Source organism: Phytophthora sojae, assembly GCF_000149755.1.
Source record: "Phytophthora sojae unplaced genomic scaffold PHYSOscaffold_2, whole genome shotgun sequence".
NCBI classification, from domain to species: domain Eukaryota; phylum Oomycota; class Peronosporomycetes; order Peronosporales; family Peronosporaceae; genus Phytophthora; species Phytophthora sojae.
In genome coordinates, this window is record NW_009258116.1 from 4473511 (window position 1) to 4485605 (window position 12095).

At 58.8% G+C, this 12095-nt stretch overlaps 7 protein-coding genes across 7 annotated transcripts; 4 read left to right on the top strand and 3 right to left on the bottom strand.

Annotated features, from left to right (window-relative positions):
* Positions 1-81: 81 nt before the first annotated feature.
* PHYSODRAFT_311245 (hypothetical protein) lies at positions 82-1287 on the top strand (the record flags this gene model as incomplete). The annotated part of the gene is made up of 1 exon (XM_009521146.1): positions 82-1287. The coding sequence occupies one exon, from the start codon at positions 82-84 to the stop codon at positions 1285-1287; it is 1206 nt and encodes a 401-aa protein (XP_009519441.1).
* Positions 1288-2701: 1414 nt separating this feature from the next.
* PHYSODRAFT_482382 (hypothetical protein) lies at positions 2702-3833 on the top strand (the record flags this gene model as incomplete). Its single annotated transcript, XM_009521147.1, has 2 exons — positions 2702-3301; positions 3387-3833. 2 exons carry the CDS (start codon positions 2702-2704, stop codon positions 3831-3833), a joined length of 1047 nt encoding a protein of 348 aa, XP_009519442.1.
* A 70-nt stretch (positions 3834-3903) lies between these two features.
* Positions 3904-5804, bottom strand: PHYSODRAFT_311246 (hypothetical protein; the record flags this gene model as incomplete). The annotated part of the gene is made up of 6 exons (XM_009521148.1): positions 3904-4348; positions 4450-4451; positions 4525-5220; positions 5289-5354; positions 5431-5494; positions 5572-5804. 6 exons carry the CDS (start codon positions 5802-5804, stop codon positions 3904-3906), a joined length of 1506 nt encoding a protein of 501 aa, XP_009519443.1.
* Positions 5805-6127: 323 nt separating this feature from the next.
* On the top strand, positions 6128-6766 carry PHYSODRAFT_284870 (hypothetical protein). Its single transcript, XM_009521149.1, has one exon. The coding sequence runs from the start codon at positions 6177-6179 to the stop codon at positions 6633-6635; it is 459 nt and encodes a 152-aa protein (XP_009519444.1). The 5' UTR covers positions 6128-6176; the 3' UTR covers positions 6636-6766.
* A 3-nt stretch (positions 6767-6769) lies between these two features.
* On the bottom strand, positions 6770-7765 carry PHYSODRAFT_478985 (hypothetical protein; the record flags this gene model as incomplete). The annotated part of the gene is made up of 2 exons (XM_009521150.1): positions 6770-7501; positions 7661-7765. 2 exons carry the CDS (start codon positions 7763-7765, stop codon positions 6770-6772), a joined length of 837 nt encoding a protein of 278 aa, XP_009519445.1.
* Positions 7766-8056: 291 nt separating this feature from the next.
* PHYSODRAFT_482317 (hypothetical protein) lies at positions 8057-9381 on the bottom strand (the record flags this gene model as incomplete). The annotated part of the gene is made up of 5 exons (XM_009521151.1): positions 8057-8654; positions 8722-8804; positions 8880-9009; positions 9078-9118; positions 9232-9381. 5 exons carry the CDS (start codon positions 9379-9381, stop codon positions 8057-8059), a joined length of 1002 nt encoding a protein of 333 aa, XP_009519446.1.
* A 216-nt stretch (positions 9382-9597) lies between these two features.
* Positions 9598-12039, top strand: PHYSODRAFT_487917 (hypothetical protein; the record flags this gene model as incomplete). Its single annotated transcript, XM_009521152.1, has 3 exons — positions 9598-10314; positions 10408-11498; positions 11580-12039. 3 exons carry the CDS (start codon positions 9598-9600, stop codon positions 12037-12039), a joined length of 2268 nt encoding a protein of 755 aa, XP_009519447.1.
* Positions 12040-12095: the final 56 nt, after the last annotated feature.

Consider the following 12095-nt stretch of genomic DNA (forward strand, 5'->3'; position numbering starts at 1 on the left):
GTGGGCTCCATCCCAGAAACCGCCGCGTCCCGCCTTGTCGGTAGAGCCTGGAAGAGAGAGAATAAGACCTGCTCCGCAACAATGGGCCAAGGACAGAGCTCGATCCCGCCGACCGAGGTGGCCGCGCTCGTGGAACTCTACGACGCACTGGGCGGCGACCGCTGGCGCCGCCGAGACGGCTGGAAGCAGCCCACGCGCGACCCGGAGCAGTGGTTCGGCGTCGAGGTGGCCATGGGCCACGTCGTGGCGCTCGAGCTGCCGGCCAACGAGTTGAGCGGGTGTCTACCGGCGGCCAGCCTCGCGCGCCTGCCGCAGCTCCGCGTGCTCGACCTGTCCAAGAACCAGCTGCGCGGCGAGATCCCGGCCGAGCTGCGGACGCTCGCGGACCTCAAGCGCCTCGACTTGAGCTGCAACGACCTGACGGGCGCCATCCCGCGCCAGATCGGCGACTGCGAGCAGCTGCAGGAGCTCAATCTGTACCAGAACTCGCTGTCCGGGACGATCCCCAAGGAGCTGGGCAAGCTCCAGAGTCTGCGGACGCTGCAGCTGCAGCACAACAACCTCTGCGGGGCGCTGCCCGACGCGCTGTGTCAACTCACGCAGCTCACGAAGCTCAGCGTGCGTGGCAACTGCCTCACGGGCAAAATCCCGACGGACGTCGGCCGCATGCAGGCGCTCGTGTTCCTGTCGCTGAGGAACAACGAGCTCACGGGCATCATCCCGCCGTCGCTCGGCTGCTGCAAGGCGCTCGAGTTCCTCAACCTGTCGAGCAACCAGCTCAGCGGCCCCATCCCAGAGACACTGGGCGAGCTCGAAGACCTCGAGTATCTCTACCTCTTCGACAACGCGCTGGAGGGCCGAGTGCCTGGAAGCATCGCTCGCCTCAAGTTCCTCAAGGAGTCGGACTTCCGCGACAACCGACTGCGTGGTGAGCTGCCCAACTTCCTGGACGGCTGCTCCAGCCTTGAAGCAGTCATGACCAAGTGGAAGAACCGCAAGGCCAGCTACCGCCACGCGATTCTGGGGGACCCCATGCCAAGTCCAGACACACCACCGACGTCGTCGCGCCAGTTCCTGCAGACGCTCGAAGACCCCCCGTCCAACTCGTCAGCGACCTTCTTGAGTCAGAGTTTCGACCACAAAGGCAGCAGCGACGAAGGCCTCGGCGACGGCGCGCCGGAGGACGACCCCGCGAATAACTCGCACCTCGTCGCCGAGTTCTCGCGCAAGCGCGTCTACCAGCTCCCAGGCGTTGCGTCCAAGGCTTCTGCTGTCCAGGCACAATGACGAGGATGCCGAAGTCTCCTCCGTTTTCTTTATTTTCTTATAAGGGCCGAATCAATCATGCGTTGCTGCATTTGGTACTCGACGTGCTGCAGAGTTGCAACGTAGCACGTGTTATCAGAATTGTTTTTTAGTCCAGCGGCGCTAGTGAGATGTTCCTCCTACTTCCAACACCCTGCATGTAAGAATCTTTCTTACAATGACGAAGGGCTCACCCATTTCTGTGGAGCTTGTGTTCCTGGTGCTTACGGCTTACGGCTTGTAGCCACCCCACCGCTCGTGCTCCCGATCGCAACTTCAACAACCTGCAGGTGGATACGGCAAGCTGGTAGTTTGAATACGGCGCCAGCACACCGGATGCCACGAGTATTGTTCGTCACGATGCATTTACTGTGTTACGTGCCTCTGGTAGCCGCTTTGATGCAACAGAGGTGAAGTTCTCCATGAAGGTGTCTGCCGACGGCGAACGAAGACGATGGACTTCCAGAGGATTTACCATGATTCAGTGGAACACGAGAAACAAGTACTGAGAGGGTTTCCCGACGTACGGAGGATTTTCTGCAGGTGGGGAACCGTTTTACTGTAACATGATAGCTCCTTGGAGATGCAGAACGGTGTTGAAGTAGCGTGAATGGCTGCAAAGCGCTTTGCAGCCCGCTTCGTTAGCGTCAAGCTGAAGAAGAAAGACAATCGATCGAGGGTGTTAATAGCTGCATGGCTTCATCTTCTTACCATGGCGGTCCGGCAAAAGTGGACGGAGCCTCAACTCCAAGACAAGGAGCCTCAACTCGAGAAGACGTACACACGTTGTTTCAACCTGCAGCCATCCAATTGCGATCGTCCAATTGTGACCTGTCAAATGATGACCATACGGCGCTCCCATGTGTTTCATAGAAATCGCAATTATTCTCCTCCGACATTTTGACCGCGAGACGCCGCGATGCTGCTGCACGACGACGAGATGGAGGCGCTGGAGGCGGCGCTCTCCTTCGTGGACGACTTCGCGCACGACGCGCCGACGCACGGGATCCTCCCTACCTCCTTCCGGGGCATCCCCCTGCATCGCTCCCCCTCCACGGAGCCGCCGACGACCAGCATGGCGATGACTGGAGGAGGACAGGACGGCGTCATCGCGGACGAGGAGCTGGAGAGTCTGCTGCTGGAGGTGGGGCTCTCGGGCTCCCCGGGCGGCCCCTCGGGGGTCAAGACGGAGCCCGCCACCTCCCAAGTGGCCAGCTCGCCCAGCGACAGCTCCACTGTATCATCCAATGGCACTGTTGGTCCCTCTCGCCGAGGTGGACGCGTCGGCCAAGAGGCCGCGAGCGGGAAGACGAAGAAGCGCGTGCGGCTGAACCCGAACCGGGCGCGAGACAACCGCAAGAACGAGCTGGCCTACCTGCGCAACAAGGTCAATCAAATGGAGGACCAACTGCAGTCTCTTCGACAGCAGTACATTGAGAACAAGGACTCGACCAACACGACGACCAACACGACGACCACCACGAGATCCATTGTGGATACAGTAGGCATGCCTCCCGTGTGGCGTGACATGGCGGCGACCCAGCAGCTTCGACGAGAGAAGGCAGAGCGGGAGAACGCGCGGCTCAAGCTGGTGCTGGAAAGCCAGATCAAGCTGGCCAAGAGTATGGAGGCGGTGATGCAGAGGCGAACGCGGCAGCAGTTGGCGGGGTTCAATGGGGTCGTGGCTGACTCAGTCGGCAGTGCGCCAGGCTCGACGTGGGACCTTCTACTGGACAAAGATACCTACGATACGCTGCTGGCTCGCGCAGACGCCGCGTACGGCGAAGTGGACGACGTGCTCGCTGCCAACGGACTCAAGCACCTGGAGACGGCGTGCACCAACGCGCAAATGCGCGAAGGCCCCGAGGGGATGTACGTCGACATCTTCACCAACAAGATGCTACCGTTCGACTTCAACACGGCGGCAGAGGCAGTGTGGAGCCACTTCCGCGGCAGTGAGAAGCACCGAGGGAATCTGTACGAGAACTTCTCCAAGGTAAGGAAGGACTATGTGCAGTGCTGCATTGTGTTTGTCATGATTTTTTTCTGATTGTAATCTTTTTCTTCATGTCAACTTGTAGGACGTTGAGTCTTCATCCGATACGGTTGCGGAAATGTTCGCAATCGAGTTCATGGCGAACGACATGGCTGCAGATTTCCGCGTCAAGCAGGTCGTGCGCCGCTACATTGAGGATGATCGACAGGTGGTGGTGTGGGTCTCGACGGCATCGGCGCTCGAGAACTCCAAGTCGCCGTTTTCCAGTTTCGGGTTCCGCGAGAAGGGCTACGTGATCAGTAAGCGCGTGCGAGGCCGTGACGATTTCTCCATGTTCCAGACGTGCTGCTTGGTGTCGCCGCAGATGTCCGAGGGCGGCACATTCGACCTGTCGACCGTCGGTGCCTTCACGGAGTTCGTACTGGGCTTCATGTTCGCCACCATCACATCCAGCCAGCAGCTCATCGAAAATGTCCTGATGGACCAGTCGCTACACCCCAAGCCAAAGGAGGAAGCCACCGCAAAGCCGTAATCATCAATAGAACGAAATATTTGTACCGCTGTGCACGGTTTCAATGGGCTTGTAGGTTTCTTGCATCGTTTTATACGGTGGTACGGATTTGTGAAGCTGCGGTGTCCTTGAAGTAACTCAAGTCCAGCGTGGCGGCGTCTTTCAATGGGCCGTGGTAGGTTCCTCCACCCAGCACGAACAATTTACCAGCTTTCGTGAGAACGCTGGAATGCCACGCTCGAGGGGTTAGTGCTCGGTCGGTCGGGATCGGTACTTTTGACCACTTTAAGGCGATAACGTCTAGCATGTACACACTGTCGTCCTCTAACTCCACAGTTCGTCCACCAATAACGAAGAGAAAGTCGCCGATGGTGTGCGCTGTATGATAAGACCGCGGCGGCGGAACATCTCCAGAACATTGCACCAATGCCCAGCGCTTCTTCTCAACGTCAAACAACCAGGTGTCATTCATTCGTTCATCGTTGAGCTGGCCATTTCCTCCAAAGACTATAAGTCGCTGCGGCTGCGTTCCCGTGCTGTCCAACAAGCACATTGAGTGTCCATCTCGAGGTGAAGGCCAGGCGAGACGTTTATCCGTGCTGTCATCCGTATGGACTTCGTCCCAAACAAATTCCACATCTGCCGATTCAACTGCGTCATTTCCACCGCGAACACGCATTTTCGATCGCAGTACAAGCAATTGATCGCTCACGCCTTGCTTCGTTCTTCCACCAAATATGTAGACAGCCCGATCTTCATTTGCGTCTGCTACTGATACCGCTGCATGGCCAGACCGAGGAGCGGGGACCTGTTTTGGGTCTTGCGAACAACGAGCCAGTTGCCATTGGAAACCCCGTGGTGAAGTTGGTACGAGCAAGTGCACATTAGGATCCTCCCCCTTGGACGAAACGCCACCGTAGACGCAGTAGCATTCACTGTCCATGCTGCCGATAGCCGAGGTCGAGTGCCACGCTCGAGATGACGGCACATCGGTTCCTCGAGTGGGCACTGTATCCCAACTTGAGTCATCCTTCTTGTCCAGAACAAAAACTACAGGCTTTTGCTCACGCACAGCCCTCCCGCCGAACAAGTAAACGCGGTCATCCCTCCCTCGGAAAAGCGTGTGCCCGTTCACCGCGGCAGGGCCTGGGTTGCCTCGCACTGCAGTCTTCGACCAACCCTCACGAACAGAAAGGGCCACTGCAGCGCGGAAACCTGCGTCCCGCAGCTTCGCATCGGCCGTTGGATCCGCTCGCTGAGGCCTCTCCGCAGCAGTGTCCACAATCACTTGCAGCTTCGTGCGGCATTCCTTGTTTCGTGGCTCAAACTCCAGCGCAGCAATCAGGTCGTCAACAGCTTTTCCAAACTGCCGCAGTGCAACGTACGCGGCTGATCTTCGCATAAAAGGCTACAGTACGCTGTCAGCAAAGATGCCACCAACAACAGCAACGTGTCCGTAGCATAATAGCCCTGCACCTTTATAGTCGGAGCCACCTCGATAGCCTTGGAACAATCTGCGACGGCAAGATCAAACTGCTTCAGCTGCAATAACATATCCAGCAACAGCAAGGTAAGTTATCACGAATAATACTCAAGCGAGCCCTAGACGCTGTCGCACCTTCAGGTAGGCTGCAGCTCGGTTCGAGAGGCACACAGCGTTGCTCGGGTCCATTGCAATGCACCTACACCCCACAATACATTACATAATAGTTAGACAATGCAATAATTTTAGATGGAACGGGTAGAACAGTATCCACACCGAGAGTAGGCGGCGACGGCGTCCTGCATTTGGCCCTGGCGGAAGAAGGCGTTGCCCTCGTCCTTCGCAGCCGCCACGAGCTGCTCGTCCACGACCGCGATCTTCTTTTTCTCCTCCTCCTCTGCTGCCTCGTCGCGCAGCAGCTGGCCATGGCCACTGGCGCTCAGCAACTCCCGGAGCTGCGCGGGCGAGAGCTGCTGGAGCTCGCGCCGCAGCGCCGCCGTGTCCTCCATCTCCCTCTCGACCAATTACAAGCGCGGATAACGCCGATGTGTCAAAAAGAAATCCTTTTGTCGCAAACATATCCGCTTCCATTCTCGTAGTACTAATGTTGTATGCATTTCCGAAGGTTACACTTTTGTTTAGCTAGTCCGATTGTACCCAACTCCCTACGATATCAATTCTGATGAACATGGCTACACAAGTGCTTCTCCGCTGTACTGCGTCCCTTTGTGCCGGCAGGCGCATTGAAGCGGGCGGCTTCACACTTCACACTCAGACCCAGACCAGCCACTCGACTACCAAGAGCTCTCCCTCCACACCGAAGCATGGACGTCGTGTGGGGCCGCTTCCAGGCCGCGTACCCGCGGAAGGGCTGCACCGTCATGGACGACGACGCGGGGAAGCTGTGGCAGCCGCTCATGGCCAGCGGCAGCGAGGACGAGGGCGACGACGGCCACGACGAGGAGCTGGGCGGCCTGCTGCCGCGAGAAGGCATGCGCCCGCAGTTCGACGAGGGCGCCGCGGCGCGGAGGAAACGGCGGCGCCGCAAGGACGACGAGGACCTGGGGGAGGTGTCTAGGGGCTTCTCCGTGAGCGTGGAGCCGCTCAAGCTGCTGCGCTCCGTGGGGACGTGGATGGCGTCGCTCTCGGCCGCCGGCAGCCTGCTGGTCGGCAGCCCCAAGAGCTCCATGCCGGCCTCGCTGTCCGCGCAGATGCTGTCCCACAGACGCAAGCGCGAGAACATGGACGAAGTCTCGGACCGCGCGCTGGCGGTGCTGGCCATCACCACGCTCGGCTTCTGCTTCCTGCTGCTGCTCGTGGTGTACTCGCAGGCCGCGTGAGCTGAAGAGAGGAGAGAGGAGAGAAGGGAGACGCAATATGTATCACCAGAAAAAAAACGTCGACCGAATCCAGCCGTCTCGTCGCGCAGGCGCTGCAATTAATAAAATGCTCTTGTTATTTTTTTCTCGCGAGATTAGGTGGAGATCTTCTTGTGTTTCTTGGTCTCGGTCTTCTTTGGCTCGATCTTGAAGGCGCTGGGGCATTTGGGGGCTAGCGGACATGACGAACAGGACGGGTGTTTGGCAGTGCACACGGTCTGGCCGAAGCCCACGACGGCGAGGGACAGCTTCCCCCAGTGTTCGCGCGGGATCCAGTCCTCCAGCTCTCGTCGCGTGTCTTCAGGGGTCGAGGTGGACGCCCAGCCAAGTCGTTGAGCGAGGCGATGCACGTGTGTGTCCACCACGATGCCGTCGACGTGACCCCACGCCAGCAGAGTGATGACTCGACCGATCTTGGGTCCGATGCCTGGTAGCTGCTGCAGCTCGTCCAGTGAGCGGGGGATGTCGCCGTGGAATTGAGTGCGTAGGATGGCAGCCACGCGCTTGAGCTGCTGCGCTTTGCGGTGGTAGAAGCCCACGGGCTTCAGCACTTCGCTCAGCTCCTCCTCACTCGTAGCCAGCAACGTCTCAATCGTGAGGCCCTCGACGTTCTCTCCGAGTTGATGCAGACGCTGCATCGCCGCGTACGTGATCGGGTCTTGCGTCTGAGAGCTGAGCAACGCAGCAACCAGCAACTGGAAGCGCTCCACCTTGGCGCAGCTCACGCCCTCAGCTACGCAGGCGTGCGTCCCGAACTCGTCGATGGGGGTGACCGTGCGCTCCCTTGCTTTATACAACTCCAGCAGCAATTCTAGTCGCCTGTCGGGCTCCGTAGACTCCGGTTCGGATGTGTCGATGCATGGCTTGCTCTTGGTCTCGGTTCCAGGCTCGGTCTTGATGAGCTTCGTCGGGCGGCTGGGGGTCGTCTTCTCCTTCTCCCCTCGTGCTCGCTTAGTTTTAGGGCTTGTGGACGGCTGTGAGACGACCTCCACCTTGACGTCGGCTGCATTGGCGCTGCTGTGGGCCTTATTAGCGGCCGAGCCGAATGCAAACCGAGTGAACGGGTTGCCGCCGTCGCCACTCGTGCTCATGACTGTATTGACTGAAACGGGGGTGTGGTAAATGCGCGAATGAAAGGCAACATCCGAGGAATTTGTGCACGCCCAAACTTGTGCGATTCCATGTTATGTGTGTGTGGGGTTGGTCTGGTCTCTCAGTTCTGGCGCGTGCAATAGGGCCTCGTACTCGTCCGCCTCATTTCGAGAGCGTGGAGGCGGTGGGGATTGGGTGGGGTGGAAGGGTGGCCGCTCAAGTTCTATGCCAACGATCCTCAATGGCCGCCATCGTTGCCTACACTATCTACGCCCGTTGAAGCTCGCGCTTCATCCCCGCTTCGAGACGCGGTCCACGTACGCGTGGTAGATCTGGTCGAAGAACTGCGCGTCGTCCAGCAGGCCGATCAGCGTCTGCTTCAACTGCTCCTTGCTGACGCTGGAGGCCGTCGACTGCTGCTGCTTCTGCTGCTGAGGTTGGTTCTGCGCAAACATGCCCATAATGGCCTCGCCAGCAGCAATGCCGTCTGCCTTCGAGATGGGAACCATGCCGCTCGTGCTGGCGACCACCGGAGCGGGCTCTTGCTTGGTTGAGCCATTAGCGCTGCCTCCGCTGCTGCTGCTGCTGTTGCTACGCTTGCCCTTCGGCGAGCGCTGTAGGATCGCTGTGGGGTTGGCTGCAGCGTTGGCGCCGCGGCGCTTTGAGTCGTCCCGCTTGTTGCGCGAACGTCCCCGGTTACGCGACTGTGACGGCGGTCGCTCCTGTTGCTGCTGCTGTTCGGTCTGCTGAGGAGCCTGTGACGTCTGCTGCTGCTGCTTGGGCTTCGTCTGCGTCTGAACAGGAGACTGAGCCTTCGCAGGCTGCTGCTTGGTGGGCGTAGCGTCCGCAATAGCAGCACTCTGTGGGACCTTCAGCGACTGGATTAGACTGCAACATCAACACCGATTCGTCAGCATTTCACTAGTTGACAGTCGCGGGTCAAACGTTATCATACCGTTGGAGCAACTGCAGGATCTTGCCGCGGTCCTCCTCGGGGAAGAACCAGATGCCGTAGATGGCGTAGCCCGACGAGTACGCCTGCCAGCACCAGCACACGCTTCAGTCAGACCAACAGTCTCCAATAGATCGCAGCAGATAGATACTACATCTTACCGAGTCGGGGCTGCGCAGGATGAGGAAGCTGTCAACGTTGTCCACCTCAAGGCGCTCGTCCAGCGGCAGCGTCATGTTGGTGGTGCTCAGGCGGTTGTTCACGAAGATCTGGAAGCGCGGCGAGGACGATCTGCAGCCACAGCACAGCACAAACATTAGCGATCCGATCCACAGCCTCTGATGGAGCTGTCCACACACCTCTTGACCACGAACAAGCAGCCCTCGACGTCCTTTCGCTTCTGCAGCATTAGCAATCCATTGCACGAGACAGCGGAACCGTTAGAACATTCTTAACACAAGAGGAACGTGCGTTGAGGGAAGCTTCCCCGATCCAACAGTACACTTCACGCACCCAGCTCTGCGCGTCCTGGTCGAACTCGTACATGACGACGTGGCTGGCCGTGTCCACGATCTCCATGACGTCGGCGTCCTGGCGCTTGAGCACCTGCAGGTTCATGGCGTTCGACTGCGCGCGGTCCACGTGCACTCCGTCGGTCGCCATCTCGCTATTTAGCTTGTCGTGTATGCGTGTGTAGCTAGCTGCTCGCGATGTTTCCTAGTGACTGGCGTTGAACGCGCTGCTGATATGCAGTTACGTTGCTCGTAGCGCAACTCAACCGCACTACGTTGCGCCTAGCGCAACATATCCCAAATCTTAGAATTTGTTGCCTTTGTAGTCACATTTCAACAAGTCCCAAGTGGCAGCAGACATACGTCCATGGCCCGCGCGCTGGCGCCCCTGTGGCGGGGCACCGTGGCGCTCATCTCGTGGACGGCGCAGCTCGTGCGCGCGCCGCACTCGAGCAGCAGCTTGCCGAGCGCCATCTCCAGCTCGTCGCCGGCTTCGCTGGCCCCGCGCGGCGCCTGGAGCGCCTGGAAGAGCTTCCTGACCGCCGGCCCGAGACGCGCCCGCCGGCAGTCGCACGCGGCGCTGGAGCTGCTGGAGAAGTTCCGCCAGGGCCCGGAGACCCACAGCGAGTGGAACCTGTTCCTGTGGCGCGCCACGTTCCCGCTCGTGTCGCTCGTGCTGCTCACGCTGCTGTGCGTCGTGGGGCAGTTCGGCCACGCCGCCTACTCGCTGGTGGTGAACCCGGTCTGGTACCTGTGCAACTTGGCGCTGGTGGCCACGCCCTTCCAGCTGGTGTTCCGCTTCTCCGCGCTGGAGGACGCGGCGGACGGAGAGGCGCAGACGAGAGTCTACTACGCGCTGGCGGCCGTCAGCGTAGCCATCAGCCTCGTCGAGTGGTACATGAGCTTACCGGCCAGCAGGTACTCGTGGATTGTGGGCAACACGCTCTTCGGCATCGTGGCGCTGAGCGCCGTGCCGCTGTTCTTCAGTATGCAGCCGAGGACGCCGCGCTCGCAGTACGACGATCTGGTCATGGAGCAGGAGCAGGACAACAGGATGCACGGCGTGCCCGAAGAGGAGGAGGACGTGGAGTACCGTAGTCCCAGATCCTTGTCGCTCGGGGCGAGACAACGCTCCGGTGGAGTGCGCAGTCAAGGGGAGGGTGAGAGCGCGCGACAGACGAGGAACGAGCAGGTGGAGGAGACTCCGCGACAGGGACAATCCGCCACGCGGCTGCTGTACGGGTGCGGATTCTGCGTGTTCGTGTTGTGGCTCATCATGTTCTCGTCGTACAGCTCCGCGCGCGGTGGGGAAGGCTCGACGCGGTCGTGGTTCCTGCTGTACTTGCTGTCGCCGGTGTTGTGCATCATTCTCTTCTGCTCGCGCATTGCGCGCGTGCGATTCAGCTTCGAGCACGCGGTCGCGTACAGCACGTTGATCGTGCATGTGCCGCTGTTTCTTGGACACTTGTGTGTGCGACTATTTGCACTCGCGGAAGATCCTGCTGCCTCATCGTCGACCACCAGTGAGTCGTGGCTGAAGCTGGCGATCTCGGTGCTGTATCTGCTGCTCATGCAGGGCTACTTCTTCGTGATCACGCATATGGTGAACAGCATGTCGGAGCCGTTCTCGCACCCGTCGTTGCTGTACGTTGGGCAGCTCTACTACTACGTGTTCTGGTACATCCTCGTGGGGTCGGATACCCCCATCGACGCGTTGTATTGGGGTATGCTGATGCTCAACAACATTCACATCGCGTTCCTGAACACGGGTGTGTACACTGACTTCAAGCGCTCGTCTTCGGCTATTCTAGCAATGCCGCTGCATGCCAACATCACCTCGTCGGTTGCTTTTTGCGTGCGTTCTACTACATCGGCCATAGATGTTTCTAGATGTATGCCAAACGGAAGGTCACTTAGAAGGCGAGGTCTTTTGGGGCTAAACTGCGGCGTGGCAGGCGCAGCAGCAATGGAGACGGAAGACGATCTACTTGAAGACGGAGATCACGACTGTGGATATGACAGTGGATACGGCTCTGATGGATTCCTATTAACTCGAAATATCGATGAGAAGGAACCTGCTATCGGTGAGCTGCCGTCTTGGCAAGAAACAGGAAGTCGCAACCGTGAACGAGATCGGGGTGTAAACCTTTCGCGCAGAGATACCCAAGCATCAGCACTGGACATTTCTTCGCCATCTCGAAAAGCAGGCACACGGAAGGCTTCATTTCTTCGTGACAAGTGCTCGCGAGCTAAAATGAACTGCAGGAAGTGTACCGACCGAACAAGCGGGAATGGAAACGTAGCACCATCAGTTAACATCATGGCCTCCTCATCGAGAACAGCTACCAGCGATGCTCTACGGCCACTGTATTTCCTGATGAAGCTCGCGGAACAAGACAACATGGCCGACACTACAGCTCTGATTCTGGTACCTTCACTCCTGACGCTGCTGGCCGTTTTCGAGAAGCCGGGCAGTGCTCTTGCGGTGCTACAGGACCAAACGAACCTTTGGCTACGGTGCGTGTGCATGTTCATCGGACGTCTTGGTGGTGCCTTTCTCGCTCGAGAAATCTTCACGTGTAAGCTCCGGTCTCGACTACGCTCGTCGCCCGAGGACTTGGGCGATGCGACCCACCCTGACGGCATTACCGGCAGTATTGACGGCATGCCTGCGCGGCTTTGGATACAGCGTCTTATGCTGCAAGACTTCCACGCCCAGTTTTGGTATCTGACTGCTGTGACTATGGTGGTCACGTTCGGTTGTTTCGCGCGCGTCGACCTGCCACTACGCTTTGCATTGCTTTCGTGATGCGAAGGTTTTCAACGAAAAAAATCTACTACGATTGAGGTAAGAGCAGCCATAGA